Source organism: Anarhichas minor, unplaced genomic scaffold (assembly GCF_050575085.1).
Source record: "Anarhichas minor isolate MPS153535 unplaced genomic scaffold, ASM5057508v1 ptg000024l, whole genome shotgun sequence".
Lineage (NCBI taxonomy): Eukaryota > Metazoa > Chordata > Actinopteri > Perciformes > Anarhichadidae > Anarhichas > Anarhichas minor.
The window spans coordinates 10385009-10403382 of record NW_027466470.1 but is presented as its reverse complement, the minus strand read 5'-3'; the positions used below and the strand labels follow the sequence as shown (position 1 = coordinate 10403382).

General features: G+C 44.2%; 1 protein-coding gene across 13 annotated transcripts in view; it reads left to right on the top strand.

The window, feature by feature from the left end:
- The window catches only part of LOC142956663 (activated CDC42 kinase 1-like), a 48882-nt gene that overhangs the window by 9995 nt on the left and 20513 nt on the right, over positions 1-18374 (top strand). For 12 of the 13 annotated variants that reach the window (XM_076098354.1, XM_076098356.1, XM_076098355.1 and 9 more), the window contains one exon: positions 10470-10695. The exons of the other annotated variant lie outside the window; for it this stretch is intronic. In XM_076098354.1, coding sequence (XP_075954469.1) covers positions 10615-10695 — 81 coding nt within the window. In that variant the 5' untranslated portion in view covers positions 10470-10614. The remainder of the gene's footprint in view (positions 1-10469; positions 10696-18374) is intronic. 13 annotated transcript variants of the gene reach the window in all.

Sequence of the window (18374 nt, the reverse complement as noted above, 5' to 3'; positions counted from 1 at the left end):
GTGTGTGTGTGTGTGTGTGTGTGTGTGTGTGTGTGTGTGTGTGTGTGTGTGTGTGTGTGTGTGTGTGTGTGTGTGTGTGTGTGTGTGTGTGTGTGTGTGTGTGTGTGTGTGTGTGTGTGTGTGTGTGTGTGTGTGTGTGTGTGTGTGTCTGTAGGAATTGTGCCAACATGCCTTTGTGTGAGTGGGTGCCCTCACTGACACTTTGTATATGCTTTTGTTTTGTGAAACGACACACGAAGGACCGAATGCTGCCGCCAGGGCCGGGCAGGTTGTTTACAGAGCATCAGTGTTTTGGTCTGTATGTGGCTCTATAATGGGAGCAGGTGGAGTGGCAGCCCTGTATATAGATGCTTATCACACACTTGTTGCTTGTTGGTACCTTCGCTAACACATTAGATCTTCACTTACCGGAAAAAACTTGAGCACAGACTTTTTCACATGAAATCTTTCAAGGTAAAATTACCACTCCGGTACGCAATCCTGTCAGTTCCTTCAATTTGTGCATTAATGTTATCCACCATAAAAGCCACGCCTCCTTTCTTCTTGCCAGAGTCCTCTATTTGTGGGATCAGTATAAAAGACCTTAAAAGCAAAGAGGGCTTTGAGTTACTCGTTACTCTGGATTTGACTAAAGAAAGTGACAGTGGAACGGTAGACAGAGACAGAGGAAGTATGAGGATGGAGGGAAAAGGCCTCGGAGAGGAAGCTCCCAGAATAGCAGCAGCGACCAGTGAGTGTGCTTTTTGTGGAGATTGTCTCTGAATACTTGGAGGGCCTCAGGGGCCCGGGCTGACAGAGGAGAAGTCGGAGGAAAGGGAGCTTCTGGGATTCAAAGTGTATTTGAGGGTGTGTGTGTGTGTGTGTGGGTGTGAGAGAGAGAGAGAGGACAGTGTTATTTTAACCCTGAGCTAACATCCGGCTGTCATATCATACACCCCCCCCCCCCCCCCCCCACCCCCCTGCTGCTCCAGTCTGCTGACTCCTCAATCACTCTACCTGCAGACCAGTTGTCACACGCCTCACTGTTGCTTTCACTTCTTCTTTAGCCTTCCACTCCTTTCATCTTCCCTTCTTTTCTTTCCTCCGTTACTCTTTAACCCTTTTTCTGCTGCTCCGCACAGATACACAGGTATTGCATTACCAGCCCCCCCCCTGAGGACCGGCGTGCTGTCTGTCACTTCCGGGTGTATTGTATGCTCCCCGTGTTGTTAAAGCATCAGATTTCCTGATGAAGTGACCCTGTAATAGATCACCTTGAGGCAATGCAACTCGCAGCCAGAGGCTTCCCAAAGCACTGACCGTTGTGAACATGGGTTAGTTTTGTTGGCAGACGGTGTCTCATATAAAACAAGCCCCAGCTCTACATGGTGGGAGTACAGATACTCTTCTATCATGCTCTAGGTAATTGTATACAATGCTATCAATACATATCGTGATACAGCAAAGTTTCTTTAAACGTTATCCATAAACCCTAACCCTAAAAAGGTTCATTGATAAAATATCTGACATTATTTAGTTTTTGTTAATCCAATGAATTGAATATCTGTTCATTATATTATTAATATTTGACTATTAACACGTTTATATTTTCCCATGGTCTTCATCATCATCTCCCAACCCGACACTAACTCAAACAAACCTGCATGAATACAGCATCTGGTCCGACTCAAAGACAATTGTTTGACATTTTTTAGAAGCTGCATGAGGCTCATGCTCGTATCAATGTTAGCATGAACAATCCTCACAAATATAAGAGTAACACCCACGTTGGAAAATACCAGAAGCATTCTTTAGTGCATGCATAGTTCACCTCATAAATGGTGAGAGTCCTATCGTAGAAGTTCAGGGTTCACACACAGTTTAACACCAAGCGGCACAGTCATAGTGCTGAGAAATGAATCATCATAGAGACAAATCCTTCCCACTGATAGCGCCTGTGTATCATTGTCATAATGATCCTATTTTCATTCATGTTCTTGTAGTAAAGGTTTGTTTCCGTTTGTTGATTAGCTGTATTTTCCATCCTTATTGTTTTAGCCTCTTCGCACACACATACACACACACACACACACACACACACACACACACACACTCACTCACTCACTCACTCACTCACTCACTCACTCACTCACTCACTCACTCACTCAGAGCCACAGGGTACGGTGTGTATCGTTGTCTCTCTTATCTGTCGTTACTCTGCTCAATCACTCACTCTTTCTGGGTAGAGGGGACCGGAAGAGCAGCTTACATATTGACCAGGCACACGTGCACACACACACACACACACACACACCTGTACAGACAGTAATGATGCCCACATCCACACACACACATCCACCCACACACACACATTTACTGTGCGCCTGCATTAAACACAAAGAACAAAACAAATTCAACTTATTTTCCGTTTGAGGCGGGTGCATTCAAAGTTTGAAAGTCTTTTTGTGTCATAAAGATATTATTTTTCTTAGAGATGCTTCAATTTGATGAGTGTATATTGAAGCGTTAGCAGAGTATTATGATAGAACATGTTTTGTAACTAATTGCAATGGAAGATGTGATAAATTGCTGAGGCTCTTTAATGTTTGTACCAGTGCCACATATTGTGGTATGCACGTTCTACTTCTTAAAATGCCATCTGTCAGGCTGGTTCTGAGGCTCTGGTAAGTGTGTGTGGATAGAAATCATTAAGCTGGCATTTCACCTTTTCTCATCGCCAATAGAAGAGATTACGTCCGTGCAGACGGGACATCACAGAGAATTATTAACATCCAACCTGGCATCGGTTTGAGAAGCAGTCTGCCCCCTTTACTTAATATCTACTGCCACATTTACTTAAATATTCTTAAAATAATAAAAAGTCCCAATATGTTTTCAGTGTGAGTTTAAACACTGGTTATCCAAGTTTTGAGTTTTGATTGCATTGAAGCAACAAATAACTGTGGTTTAAAATGTCCCTGTTGCTCCACTGAACACCTTCATCACAGCTGTCCTCAAGCAGCAGTGCAGATTAACGTCAACAATTCATTTCAGACTGTTTATTAAGGACTAGAAACTCTGTAATCGGTCAGAATTTAAATTGTTTTTTTCTACCCACACTAGTGTCTTAGTTACATTTGAGAGAAAAAAAAATCAGATTTGGCTCATTTTACTTACAACTGCCTCATAAACATGAATGACGACTGCTTTTCCAACGTGTTCTTCTCTCTGCCTCAGGCTGCCTCCATGTGGCCAGATGGAGAAATGAAAACAGCAGCGAGTACATCACAAACACATTATTCACACAACTGCACAGATTGACAACTGTGGCTGTGAACTTTGCTCATTTAGCCGGATGGAATCGCTTTTTCCCTGTTCAGTATGTTACAGGTGGGAAGAGTTTGCATTGAGTCTGACAATATGCTGCGCTCATTAGGACAACACCTCTTCAGCTCAGGTTAATTGCAGTTTTAAATTGTGGAGGGTGAATCACATGGTAGTAGGGCTGGACAACATGGTTGAATGGTTGAGTATTTTTTTGGTCTCGGATTTATATTTTATATATATCTTGGTAAATCTTTGCAAAATCTTAGTATAAAAGTGATATTTAATGCAATGAAATGCTCTGCTTTAAAACGGACTAAACTTAATTAGTTAGTTCATATTCAATTAGATTACAGTCCTGATTGATATTATAATGTTTCCCAGCTGTAGATCATAGTACACAGTTTATATTCAAGGAATCATATCTGTGCCTTGATTCCAGGACAGCAGGGTTGGCTTGTGAGCTGAGGGTGTGAATGAGTCAGTATGCTCAGTGTCACTTCAATGTCACACACACACACACACACACACACACATGCATGACCAGGCAACCAGATGGCAGTGAAGCCCAGAGAGCTTTAGCTTCTGATGATTTGCATACCTCATCACCTGTGACCTTGGCACCAACGCACTGACAGATTATGTGAGACAGTGGGACCCTCGTCCCGGCCTCCCGTCCCCCTAATCCTGTCCTCTGCTTCCCTTTATGGCCCGGTGTTGCCCCCTGCAGGCTTTAGATCACCCTCTTAAATCCCACCTGTTTAGCCTGGAGGGACAGGGGGGAAAGCAAACACCACACACACACACACACACACACCCTCGCGTGCCCCTTTTGACACTTCCTAGAAAGACGGCATGAGAGCTGAGGATTATATAGCATGGAGGTCTATCTATCTGTCACGTTCACACAAAGACACGCATGCATTCTCACCTTCATCCCTCTCACACACACCTCTGTCCACAGTGGATTTGCTCCGCGTTCCTGTCCGCCTCTGATTCAGCCGAAGTGGAAATCTTTCTGGGAAAGGGGTGATGAGAGAGGCTTTGTTGAGGGTAATAACTCTCCTCACAACAACTCGGTATGAAACATTGTGTGTTCTACAGTGGGCGGAAGTAATTATGGCGTTTGACTTTTTGACTCTGTGCCCACCCATGATTGGTCCCAACTGGGCCTGCTGGGTTGGGGGCGAGCCATCTTTCAACCTCATTAGGTTTACAGTTCTGGACTTACCGCTTTGAAGCTGTACGTGGTCTTTTTTTACACCTGATAAAAAGCTGACGATACAAATTCAGAATGCGATACTTTTTATGACTCCACATAAAGTAGGGCAATTTGTCTTTCTGCTCATCCTGTTCCCAACGCAGTCACAGTCAATTACACTTAATCACAATTAAATGAATACATGCATGGATAAAACATGTATGGATTGTTATCTTTTGTTGTGAATGGATAACATAAAGTAGCCTGGAATGTTCAATGTAGCAACCCAATTGTATAAATAATTGTCAACATTTTTTTTTTGAACTGATTACATTTGTAAGCATTTTTCAAGAAGAACATTGTTCCTAACTTCTCCACTGCGAGGATTTGATGCTTTTCTCTGTTCTATAACAAGTTGAATCAAACATTAAGCGTTTTGAGCTGTTGGTCCAGTGTAATTTGAAGATGCCATCTTGGATTCTGGGAAGTCTTGATGGGAATCTTGTGATAATTTACGACTAGATTAATTGAAAAATGGAAACACTAACTGACAATTTATTGACAGTGAAATCAGCGATGGCTATCGATGATCAGGTTGATTTTTTATTTATTTATTTTTTTATTCTTGAAAAATGTGTCACAATTTTCCAGAGCCCAACATGACGTCTTTGATACAGTAGGCTATCTTTTGTCCAACCAATCGAAAGTATACAATTTACATTGATACAAACCAAGGAAAGCTGCAAATCCTCACACTTGAGAAGCTGAAATGTTTGTTTTGAGCTTGATAAATTACCGACAAGATCCGTTAAACATCAACATTTTCTGTCAGTTGACCAATCGACTAGATGTTTCAGCAAAATAAGTAATCTTGATGGTTGCAGACATAGTTTATATACTCAGGAAAATGAAGATTTTCTGATTTACAGTGTGTTCAGCCACATCACATTTGTACATGAAAATCTTATTAAAGTTTTTCAGCATATGGTGGTGATTTAGGGAGAGAAAAGACATTTAGTTTCGACTGACAGCACGTGGATCAACAGTTAGGATTCAGCCCTCTGGTGTTGTTTTGGAGATGAAGTTGACAATAAGCGGAACAAAACCACTGACGCAACTACCGCACCATTTCTTCACAGTCCACACCCTGACCACAGCTTCATTAGCTTCCTCACTGGCCGATGACGTTTTTTACTGTGTCAACATTTCCCAGGAGCACCGACTTCAGCACAGCAGCAGAGTCATCGGTCAATACGTAACGTTTCTTTTCATATCGTAGAGTAGTGAATCATCTGGTAGCATGTGTGGCCCTGACTGAGGTGAAGTCATCTCCTAAGTCAATAAGAGATCAGACGTTGTGGGTGGGTGTTGCTACCATGACCTAGAAGAAGAAATATTTAATCTACATTAGGTGCTTTTAGGTGCCGGGGGCTGAAATTTGTCAAAAGGATTCATCTGAAACAGGTCTGTTACCTTTAAGTTCAGCTTGCTCAGGAAACAAAGAGACTTTTAATGAATTTTTCCACCGAATGGCTCTTTGTGATTCTTTGTTTAGGACAGTTTTTCTTTACCAGTAGAAACATTATTTGGCGAAATTACAAGATTTTGTATACAAAGTGGAAGCACAGGAGATTTAACTGCAATCAGGGCCCTAAATGACATCAACCGTTTTTGAACATTCGGTATGTTTTGTGTGATTATATATATTTTTTTAATATAGTCAAATTTTAAGTTACTTTGATTTTCTCCTTTTAAAAACAGTACATATCATAACTCTTTCTGTCACATAATTTTTTTATGGTTTTCTTTTGGAAATTACAGGTTTAAATAAAGGATTATTTAGCTAATTGAAGAAAATCTTCAATAGATTGCATGAGTCCTAGAATCGTCTAATCATTATATATCATATAGTGATATGGTAACATTGTCAAAGAGGTTTCAAAGAATATGCTCTACTTTCCACGATGGTGTGACACACACACACACACACACACACACACACACACACACACACACACACACACACACACACACACACACACACACACACAATACTCCATAACCTTTCAGGCTGTACTGTCCAGTTCCTACCCTGATTATATTTCCACCCTGTGAGCTCCTGTTCAAAAGCTTAGTGCTGCCCCCAGAGCCTGCAGTCTACCCACCAACAGTCGTAAAGAAGCAGGAGGGACCCAGGAGTCTCAGTCCCTTTAGTCTTTAAGACTCTAAACGGTCACATAAAGCGAGGGTTGAAGCGGCCTGCGATGATTGAACTGGGAACATCGTACCGTTACGCCCACAGCATGTCTGCTCTGCTTCTCTTTGCTCTCCATCACGGGGACAGAGAAGGCGTTCACATGTTTTAACAGGCTCCGCTTTACCTTCCCCCTGACGCAAGATGGCTGACTGATGAAGCTGTCGAGGTTGAAGCCCCAGCGTTTGGTCATTGAAGGGGTTTTACAGAATACTGGTGGAGAGTTTGTGAAATGTGGCGTTCAGTGGAAGCAGAGAGGCCATAAAGGTCCATATAGAATAGATTAAAAAAAATGGATTAAAAGAATAATTGCACATTTATGTTGGTACTCAGCATGTCTGTAATTTGCTCACTACTGAAAAATAAATACTTTTGAAGATCAAGATAATGACATACAAATACACATTTTATGTCCGGACCATGTTGACATACTTATTGTCTTCTTTTGCCTTTACATACTTTAAAAAAATAATTTTGCAATGGAAAATTGTAAGAAAAAAAACATTGTACGTGATTATTTTTATACTACTCAGCCTTGCCCTCTAGTTGTACCAAACCACCACACAGTCTGTAATGGAGCGTGCTAAAGTAACCCCACATGACTCCACAGCTCAGCCCTGCTCCATTTGTCATGGCCTCAATCGGCCAGGATGTCCCCGCTCTGTCTCTCCCCTACTGCTCTACTTACTATCTGTCTCTGGGTAACTTTGCTCCTCTGACTTCTGCATGTCATATTTAATACGGTAGTGTTGGATTGTTTTTGTGTGACTATGTTCAGTATTGAGGTTAGGCTATAGTACAGTATAGTATATATATATAACTCTGCACAGACTGTTTAAGTGTCCAAATCAACTCTCTGTCACCATATCAAAAACTCAGGTCAATGTTGTATTGTCTTATATTGTACAGATGTCTACTCCTGTACATGCTTACCCTTCCATGTTGTACTATATTCTTGCTAATGAAAAAATGAGGGGTGCACAATATTGGGGGAAAGAAAACTGAAATTGCAATTAGTATTATTTTTTGCACCAGAGAGATGATTCCTGACCCACTAAGTTGAAACTAGACGCGCCTGCTCTCTGAACAGATGGGCAAATAGTAATACACGGTATATTTCTCTTCTGCTCTGGACTCGGTTCCTCACAGGCTGCTACTGTAGGGTGCACGCGCAGCGGCTCCTCAAAAGTGAAGCCCAAATAATTGCCGGCTGGTGGCTGCCTGTCAGTTTAGGCAGCACTTAATTTGATATGCGGCAGAGCTTTCTATGAGCGAAGCACACATTTTAAACGGCAATATCGCAGGCAATCATGTTCCTTTAATTGTGCAAATTCAACAACGCTATTGTGATTAATTTTCTATTAATTGTTCGGCCCTACTTGATCCTATGTGGGATGCCAGCTCTCATTGGCAGTGAGACTGTCTGTTAACCTGCTGGACTTAGACATGCAAGTGTGATGAGTGTGTTGTGACTGAATGGGAGTGTAAGACAGGAAATGCTGGCAGTGTCCTCAATGTATTGATAAAATCAGCATTATGTCCAGTGGTAAATACAGAAATACAGGCCGCTGTGTTGCTGTGTATTGTGTCTGCATGCATGCAGGTGTTTCTGAGTTTAAATATTTGTTCAGTGATGTGTGTTGTGTGTGTGTGTGTGTGTGTGTGTGTACGTGCCTTTTGATGGAGGTGCGTGCACATTTGTGTATTTACTGTGCGATATCGCGTGACAACCGGCCCCCAGAGGAGCAGAGTCATAGCGGAGGAGTGAGAGCGAATGTAGCTCAGTGGGCTGCGAAAAAAGCGGCCTGAGGACATCAACAGGGCTGGAATGAAGTCAGAGAGGGAGAGGGAGAGGGAGAGGGAAGGGAGAGAGAGAGGGGGAGAATAAAAGGATGGTGGAGAATGAGTGGACAGGCACAAATGAGATGAGAGGACGTAACGGGAAACAGAAAGTGTTTAGGATGGAAAGAGGGAAGGCTAAAGACATGGACGAAAGGGTGGAAGACGTATGAGTCATTTAGATGTGTTACAGATTTGCTCAATGGCATCAGTGCTTGGACTGCAATGTTGCTAGTCACACTACTCCCTGGGAAAGACCAGGAGGCGTACACACACACACACACACACACACACACACACAGACACACACACCTTTTATTCTATTTTACCCTGCATCCAGATGTCCACTCAGGAAGGATCCAGATGGCCTGGATACCCTGTCTATACTGGAGAGGTGCTTTTATAACACACACACACGTACACACACTCGCAGAAAGCAGCATGGCCGTGTTTTTCTTCCTCTCAGAGGGAGGATTAACTCTCCTCATTAGGGCTCCGCCGCCTCTCTCCATCATCTCTCCTCCCCCTCCCTCCCCCGTCAGCCTGCCTCGCCGTCATTGGCTGCTTCTATCAGGACCACTGCTCACTGGATCGCCGTGACTACAGGATACAGGAGAGCAGGGAGGAGGTGTGATTGGTTAATGTTGCCACGGTAATAGAAAAGGCGACCACTCACCAACTCATTCAGCTGAGGCTGATATGGAAAAAAAAAAAATCAAGTGGAGGGGTGTGGAAAGCGGGTTAGAGGGTGAAGGACTGAAATGAAGAGAGGAGGCAAACAACAACAATAACAACAACAGCGAAGGATTAGGCATCGACCGAGCAATCAGGAAGTCCATTTAGGACAAAGCAGCATAAAAAAAAATCCTCCCAGACTTTAGCCGTGGTCGTCAGAGCTGAGCTGCCAGTTCGATTGGACAGCTGCTCAAGATCTGTGTGTGCGTGTGTGTGTGTGTGTGTGTGTGTGTGTGTGTGTAGGGGGGGGGGAAGCAGCACACAAAGGAAGGATGAACAGGTGAAAAATGGTAAACAGCTTCTGTATGATCTCTCCCCTTCACTGCTGGGGATGAATGAGAGGAGTTAAGCTGGCCGGTCTGATGCCTGGGGCACAGAAATAGAGACCGAGAGGGACATAGCTGGATATGAAGAGCACGCGTCAGCACTAAAGCAGGGAGAGAGAGAGAGCGAGAGAGAGAGAGAGACAGCAGAGATGATCAAGGTGGAGAGCGAAGTAGACAGAGGTTGTTACTGTGGCGTGAGATGGGAATACAGAAATAGAACCTGCTGGATTTGTCACCTCCAGTGCCACACCTCGGCTGCATCATCCCAATGCTCCATTCTGACTGCAGCAGCATCCACACGTGGGATTTCCTTCTCCAGGAGGACAACAGCGACCAGTGAATTAATCTGGAGCAATCAGTGAAACACCTCGGATGCTCTCTTGAAGATTTAAGCCACTGGCTGCGGAAGAGGACAAACTGTACTGTCTTTTAAGGAAGCGGATTGTCTTCTGTTTTTCTTCAGAAGAGGAAGAACCGCTGCCTGCCCACAACAACCAGAAAATAGAGACTACGTTCATTACTGCCTGCAGCTTGCCAGAGGAATGCGTTCCTAAACGTTATTCCCATGAAGATAAACACCTTTTACAGGTTGGTCAGTCGGCGACCACGGCCGTGTCATCACTGTGTGGACATGGGGAAGTCATTGTCCGGCCATTTTTTAAGGAAAGCTGACTCAACCTAAATGAGGAAGAGTATTGGAGGTATACAGCAGCAGCACATTTGGTCAAATATTGTGCTCGGTTATCTGAACTAATGAAGTGCTGTACTGTGATTGACATGCAGATTACTGTACTTGTGTTCCTAATGACAGCGCAGAAGACCTCAAAGCGGGCTGACTGACCGACTGACTGACTAAGTGAGTGGGTTGCCCACTGACTGGACCGGTGGCTGTCTGAGGATTTTGAGGACACGTAGCCCGGGGGGGCAGGTAGCGGACGGGTCGCGGGAGCCCCACCATGGGGGAGACGGCAGACTACCAGAGACTGCAGGACACGTCGGAGTCTGACTACCAACGCCTGCCCAGAGATGACGAAGAGGTAGACCTCTACAGTTTCCTTCATTGTGGTAGTGATCCTGCCACATAGCTTTAGACAAACATGGCGGTGAACGAGCAATTTCAGCAGGTATTTTGGATCCTTTTGAGGGCAAGTGAAAGTGCGTGTGTGTGTGTGTGTGTGTGTGTGTGTGTGTGTGTGTGTGTGTGTGTGTGTGTGTGTGTGTGTGTGTGTGTGTGTGTGTGTGTGTGTGTGTGTGTGTGTGTGTGTGTGTGTGTGTGTGTGTGTGTGTGTGTGTGTGTGTGTTTGAGTCATTACACACATTCGCAGGCTCCTTTTTTTTGTGTGACATCAGGGATTTTCACAACATTGAGTGTGTGTTTTTTTTAAGGTCAGTTTGTGTATTTATTGTGGTGTAATGGCTTATACACTTATATAGAACAGACCCATTGTTAATGTTTTTAGTAACACCTGTGCTTTTCTTACCATGACAATAGTAAAACTGCTTTGAAAAAGACCTAAATAGTGTGTAGAACCAGCTCTTTAACACTCGTATGGTCCAGTCACTCTCCTCCACCACCACATACTCACACTCACTACACACAGGACTTCTCACCATCACTCAAGGCCAAACCCTGTGTTTATACCACAGCATATACCTCAGTAAATATAAAGAAAGTAATGTGTTTATTGGCTCCAAATGAGAACGAAAATGAGGTATAGACCTACATGTGTTGGGAGGAGCAGCCTGCCCCATAATGTAATGTGATCCATTCAGAGATAGTAGCCTATAACAGCCATGCTGTTGTTTTGAGTTGTGAGTGAACTGTATTTGTGAGCAACCTGGATCTCAGCAAACAGAGAAAGTGGGAATAAATTAGACTTTCGATCCTGGAAGAAACCAAAAGCTGACATAACCTTTTAAATCTTTACCCACACGAAGAAAGAGTTGGAGAACGCTGTACAAAAGACAGCTGGACGGTGGGCAGCGTGGCTCGGCCTCGGTTGGCTCATCTAGAGATTTGTTTCAGCCAAAGTATGCTATCAGTAACAACGCCGGCTGCAGTGGCAAGGCACTCTCTTTGAACACCACATGCATACGAGCCGCAGAGAAAGAGAAGAAATGGAGAGAATGGAGGGAGCTTAGCTTTGCTCTAAATAAACACATTGTTTTACTCCAGCAGTCCTTTTATGTGTAATACAAAGCTAGTTCTGATATGCTTTTTAAGGGGATTAGTGAGCTTCAACCAGAACTAGGTTGTTGAGCATCGACTGTATTTTTGTAGATGGGAATGATAAATATTCCCCATATTTGGTTCACATGCTGTTGACTGTGTCTGTTTGAGGTCAACCATCTTTGACCAACATTTCTCTCCTTTCCCCTCTTAACCAGCTTTAGGGGATCAAAGTAGAGATTGCTTAGGGTGGGTGTATTGTGAGGGTGGAGGCGACGTTAGGAAGTATTAGTGGGGGTTGTTGTGGTAGTCTGGCATTATGCAAATCAGGGCCAAGCTACATATGTTCGGTGTTCGCCTGGACGGCAGTCCGTTTGTATCCAAAACCTTTTTCATTCCCACAGTTAGTTCTTCTCAACATTGACACCCATCACCAAACACCTTCTCTCCTCTCCTGACTGTGGATGATGAGGTGCTGTGGACGATGAAGGGATTAAAGGAGAACGTAAAAAAGCCAGACTTTAAAAAAAGGGTTACTATCTGTGAGATCAGGAATGACGTATCTCTGTCTGTCTGTGCATGCAGACCTCCGTCACAGGCGTCGTCTGTGTGTGTGTGTGTGTGTGTGTGCGTGTGTTTATTTTGCTTGCTCAGTTGTAAGAGGGATTACTGTTGTTTGTTCTACTACTTCTTCCCTCTGCTCTGCCGGTTTTTGGCACCCACCACCAAAACCGCAGATTGATGTTTTGCCACCAAAAGGTTGCGACTTATTTGAGAAATGCACTGACAGCGTGTCCACCCGTATCCATTAAGCTGTCTTTATTCCCAACACTGTACGTCAGTGTGAATCCAGCCAATGTGAGTGCATGCCTGTGTCCGTGTAGAGTGAGCATCATATTACAGAATCAAGCTTAATATGTGTGTGTGTGTGTGTGTGTGTGTCTGTGCGTGTTGTAGTACTCGGACATAATGCAGACCTCACACAGCGCTTTGTTCTTCATAATCTTATTAGCCAGCAAGCCTCTAATTTGATATTACAGTCACGGTCAGGCGTTTAACTTGGCCTTTGCATCATTTCATATTCGAGTTGAACAGCCTTTGAGTCATACTACCGTGTGTGTGTGTGTGTGTGTGTGTGTGTGTGTGTGTGTGTGTGTGTGTGTGTGTGCGTACACGCATGAACGAGATGGAAAGAGAGAGATGGAGGCCAGATAGTAGCAGCTGGAGAGGCTGCTGTAGCTGCTTCATTGTTAGTGTGAGGGACCAAACAAGTCGGGCACAACTGAAGATTGTTAATTACCCAAATTTCAATGTCCGTGAGAAACAAACCACTTATTTAACAATTAACAGGGCAAAATAATTCAATTTATTTTGTATAGCCCAAAAGCTCAAAGCACAAATTTGCCTCAATCTGTACACACATGACATCCTCGCATCGGTACAGGAACCCCCCCCCCCCTAACAGGAGAAAAAAGTACGAAACCTTAGGGAGAGCAACAGAGGAGGGATCCCTCTCCCAGGATGCAACAGATGTCCTGTTTACAGAATGAACAACATTCAATAATGCAGCTCTTTCTAGCTTTGTATGACCTGAAGTCCACATCTTAAGTTAGAGGCATGAACAACAAGCACATTTACGTGCACATTAGTAGACCAGGTCTGAGTCTCATCCTGGTTTTGATCATGTCTCTGTTAACATCATCAACAGCATCATGTTTCTGGTGGTTTCATTTTCATCATTGCTCTTTATTCATGTGCATTGGTCATCATTAAATAATATACTATCATGTTTTTGTTTTAATGATTAACTACTATGTAACTGGAGTTGATGACTCAGAGAAACCTGGATAAGGTGTTTACATGTCAGTTTCCTGATTTCTACTCAGTACTCCAGCGAGCATATCCAGATGTCTCAGAACGGGCATAAGAGCTTCTACGGGAATAAACCAGGATATTGTGTTTATAATAACTGAGAGACTGCATTAACCTCATAAGAGGGTAAAATGGCTTTGTAAAGTGCAGTAGAGGCTTGATATGTGACTTATTTTATTATTGATATGCCACTTCTTTTTACTTCTATTTTTTAAATCTTTCTCTTTATTACTGTACTCGCCTGTATGGCAGGTGTGCTTATTGTTCTCTGACTTAAGTGTTGGAACACACTGGACAGAAACTAAGGCATTTAGGAAGGTCTCGTAACTAATGCTAAATAAATTCAGTATTATATACGATACAATCTGTGTGACTGGGCCTTCACAGTGAGTGAGTTTCACTGCAGACTATCGGCATAAAGTGACCCAAGATCACCTATCCACCCGACTGCATACATCACAAGATCGGTGCCACCTAGTGGAGTCAAAGTGGAGCTGCAGGTCGACTGACCGACCATTAATCGTGTTGGTCAAATCTCCTTAGTGAGGAGGCAGCTGACGGCGCCGTGGCACATTCCTTCCACTGATTTAAATTCACATTCACAACACTGTCACACATTCAGCTCTCAACATACATCCCACATGTCACTAACATGTTCTTTCCAGAAAAGGTTTGTTTTCACTTGTGTTCATTTTTTAAAGTGCTGCAGTTCAAGAGTCAGTTACAGGCTTTTTGTCCAGCTGCTGATTGAAGGAATGTGGGCTATTTCGTCTGTTTCATAGTCATGTGTAGTCATTTTCCTATTTGTCATAGCAATTTAGTTGACTTTACTGTGACATCACCGCTGCGTCTGAGTGACTGTGAGTCCACGAGGCATCCGCACCTAAACTCTTAAAATATTGGACTTTGGAGCCAACTGGCTCCCTCAGCTATTACTCCGAAAACATTTCTGAAAAGCGCATGAAAAATAAAAGGCACTCAAGGGGCCGTGGACATTTAGGAGGCTTCCCGGAACTGCAACAAGCTGTCCTGTATGTGAGGGAGTGTTGGAGCTCTGTAGCAGTATGTGTGATGAGGGTGTCTGTGGTCTAACCGCACCGCCCTTTCTTTGGGCACGGAGAACTTGCCGGGTTTGATTTAGAAGCTTGATTTGATTGTTAAATACAATCCAGTGAAAGAACCAACAACGATCTGACACGTCTGTCAATAGACCTTCTGTCTGTCAGAACTTTGGAGCGATAAATACAAGACAGCCAAATAAAACGAGCGCAGCCAAATAACTAATTTGGTCACGTGTTGTATGTAGTTGTTCACATACGGAGTGTTACACAGGTGCACAATGACCTAGCCCATGCACATAAATAATGTATTTTGTCACTTGACATCCAAAGTTTAGAACACTATGAGCTAGGTAAAAAGAGATGAGTGAATCTATGTGATTTAGACAACTAGATCAAATGTATACAATGTTTTTTTCATAGGTAGTATATATACTAGACACGAATATTAATGCGCACCGAAGCTCTTTTCTGAATGGCCTTCCCTCAGCTTGTTTCACAGTGAATCAGATAACAAACACAATACTGCTGTTCTTCTTGTGAATGGAGACACCAACCAACACAGTGTATTTATAAACAAAACCGTACACAATACCACATCCTCTTGAGATATGTCTGCTGTCCTGTCTTCAATTAAAGCCAGACGTTTAATGATAATATCACCACATTGTTGTTGTTTTCTCTTTCCTTGCCTTTCATTACTCTACCGTCTGCTCGGCTCCCTTCCTCCCTCCAGTAAAGACAAAGCTTCCTAATTAAAAGCAGAGGAGAGTGGCGGTGAATGAGAGAGAGGCAGCAGAGAAATATCCAAAGCCAAAAGCAAGAGGCCCACTCAAATGCTGAAAAGGTTGATTAACTAGCAAAAGGACAAAGACCAACAATGAGCAGAGAGAACAAAAAACATGTTAGAAAAGCAAAAGCTAAATCGTGTCTGGCAAGAGACGGAATGAGAGGGGGCTTGCTGCTACTGAGGGTATGAAAAGCAGCTGGTAAGGGTTTGTTTATAGTCAGCAGGGGGGGGGGGGGGGGAGATAACATTTTTGAAGGATTAGAGTCGGGAAATAAAAGGCAGCACCAAATAAAGAAGAAAATGCAACGGGTTGGCTAGACCCAGGGGAGGGAGGGAGGGGAGCAGAGTGAAGGAGAGGGGATTAATGAAGGAGTGAGGGAGAAGAAGGGTGAGGTTAGGACTTCTATGCCGCAGTGGTAAAAGAGAGAATAGACGCCACTGAGACGACTGACGGGGAGCTGACTGACGTTAGGTGTCCTGGGCAGGTCTTGTTAAGATAATCGGTATTTATTGAACTGAGCCGTGTTGGTTTTTAAAAAGCTGACTTTTCAAAATGCAACGGATCACTTTTTCAGGTGCAAAACTTCACCCCCTCTGACAGACATCTGCTGCATCTGTGACTTCACCAGTCAATAGGCTCCTCTGTTTGTACTATTGCAGAATGATTTAGAGTTGTCGATGTGTGGTTGTTTATGCAGCAGATAAGTGGTTTCAGTCTGCTGCTCCTGTGCCGTAATGGTTTGCAAGCAAACATGCTTTTTAGGGTTAAAATGACACGTACGTACTTTCAAGTTTACAGTTGTGAGCAGGCAGTCAGGAAGATCCAGTAACTAATGCTAAATAAGCTCAGTATGATATGTGATACAATCTGCACAAATCCACCTGTGTGTAAACCACAAGAGTATCACAAGTCTACTCAAGACTATGATTTCAGTGACAATTCAGAGAACTCCAAAGGTCAAACTTCTCCACTGCGGTGAATTTTAAGATTAACAGGCAGAGATATGAGAAGGGATCGAGAAGGGGAAGAAGTGGTTGGTCGTGTGTGTGTGTGTGTGTGTGTGTGTGTGTGTGTGTTTGGGGAGGTTGCATCACAGGAAACACGCTGTCCATTCCGCAGTTGAATGTGACCCTTTGGCCCTGGATCAAATGCTCCTCCGGGCTGAATACCATGAAGCCTCTGTCCTCTGCACCACGCACTGCTCTGCGCTGCACGGACCGTCTGACTGACTGCAGGAGGGAAGGGAAGGGGGGGGGGGGGGGCGGAAAGATAGGATGAGAGCAGGGAGACGTATTGCAGGAAGAGGTAGGGGTACTTGGGGGAAGAAGGGAAGAGACGACAACAGAGTGAAGATCAAATCGGAGGAATAAGATGATGTAAACGTACAGCACAAGCACACGGGACTGTTCTCTGACACCAACCAGACACGCATCTTGTTTCACCTTTAAAATCGGAAACCGGAGACAGTCACTCGCTGTGGCTCTCACGTCCATGTTGCCTGCCTGACTGACGAGCAATTGAATCGGGGAAAAAGTCGCTCCTATTTTTAGCCCCACGCTCGATAGAGGGATGGAAACGCAAACAGACAGTATCTGCACGCGCAAAGACAGAGAGCGAGAGGAAGAGAGTGTGTGTGAGAGAGAGAGAGAGGGAGTAAAAGGAAGGGAGGAAGGAGGAGTGACTTATTTGTGAAGTTCTGCAAGTTTGGATCAGTGGCCCACTGCTGTCTGAGGAGGACACATGGCTGGAGTGGGCACAGGGCAAAGCTGAGAGCCCAGCTACAAACAGCAGCTCTTAATCGCTCTACAGCCTTTTCAGCGTATGCTCTTGGCACACTGAAGTGCTACATGGATGCCTCTTTGCCTTGTGGTGGGAGCTGAAGCTAAAGAAGGGGCTTACTGGATGATTGCCCCGCCATGGAATGTGGCAGATTTGCGTACAGGATCTTAGGAAGTTGTTCTCCCCCCTCTCATGTTTGGAGCCGCGGGTCCGGATCTGAGGAGCGCGTGCGCTACTTAGAATTCCCTCAGAGACTGGGGCCGTCAAACCGGGAGGACTGTTGGGTCTGGTAGTGGTTTAAGAGACGAGCAGCCACCTCCGGCCATTCAAACGCACACACACACACACTTTGTTTTACACCTACACTCATCCAGACGAAGGAATTCAGGATGCGGCGCTTTGACAAGCTGAAAAAGTCGTTCCCCTTCCTGGCACACTTTCACGTATATCGAGTAAGTCATGGTGTCTGTCTGATGTCTGCGCTCCCTGGTCCACTCAGGGATTTTATTATTTGGAAAGATGATGTGGATATTGGTAACTATAGTCAGGATCATGTGGTCTACCCAGATGTTTGAATATAGCGTTTGTATCATAAATATGGTGGGGGTCAGTGGTGTGTGTGTGTGTGTGTGTGTGTGTGTGTGTGTGTGTGTGTGTGAACTCTCCAGCTGGACTGAGGCGTCCTCTGGGAGGGTTGTTGTTATTGCAGCAGGATGTTAGCGCAGATCTGATACAGGACATGGCTTTGGCCAGGGTGTGTGTGTGTGTGTGTGTGTGTGTGTGTGTGTGTGTGTGTGTGTGTGTGTGTGTGTGTGTGTGTGTGTGTGTGTGTGTGTGTGTGTGTGTGTGTGTGTGTGTGTGTGTGTGTGTGTGTGTGTGTGTGTGTGTGTGTGTGTGTGTGAGAGAGAGCATTTCTCCACTACCATGAGGAATGAGTTCAGGCCAGAGGCGTTTCTCAGCAGGGACATCATGTTGTTCCTCTGCATCTGAATTCCTACATCCCTCTCTCCCCTCTCTGTTTCATACTTGCTGTTTTTTTTCCTCCC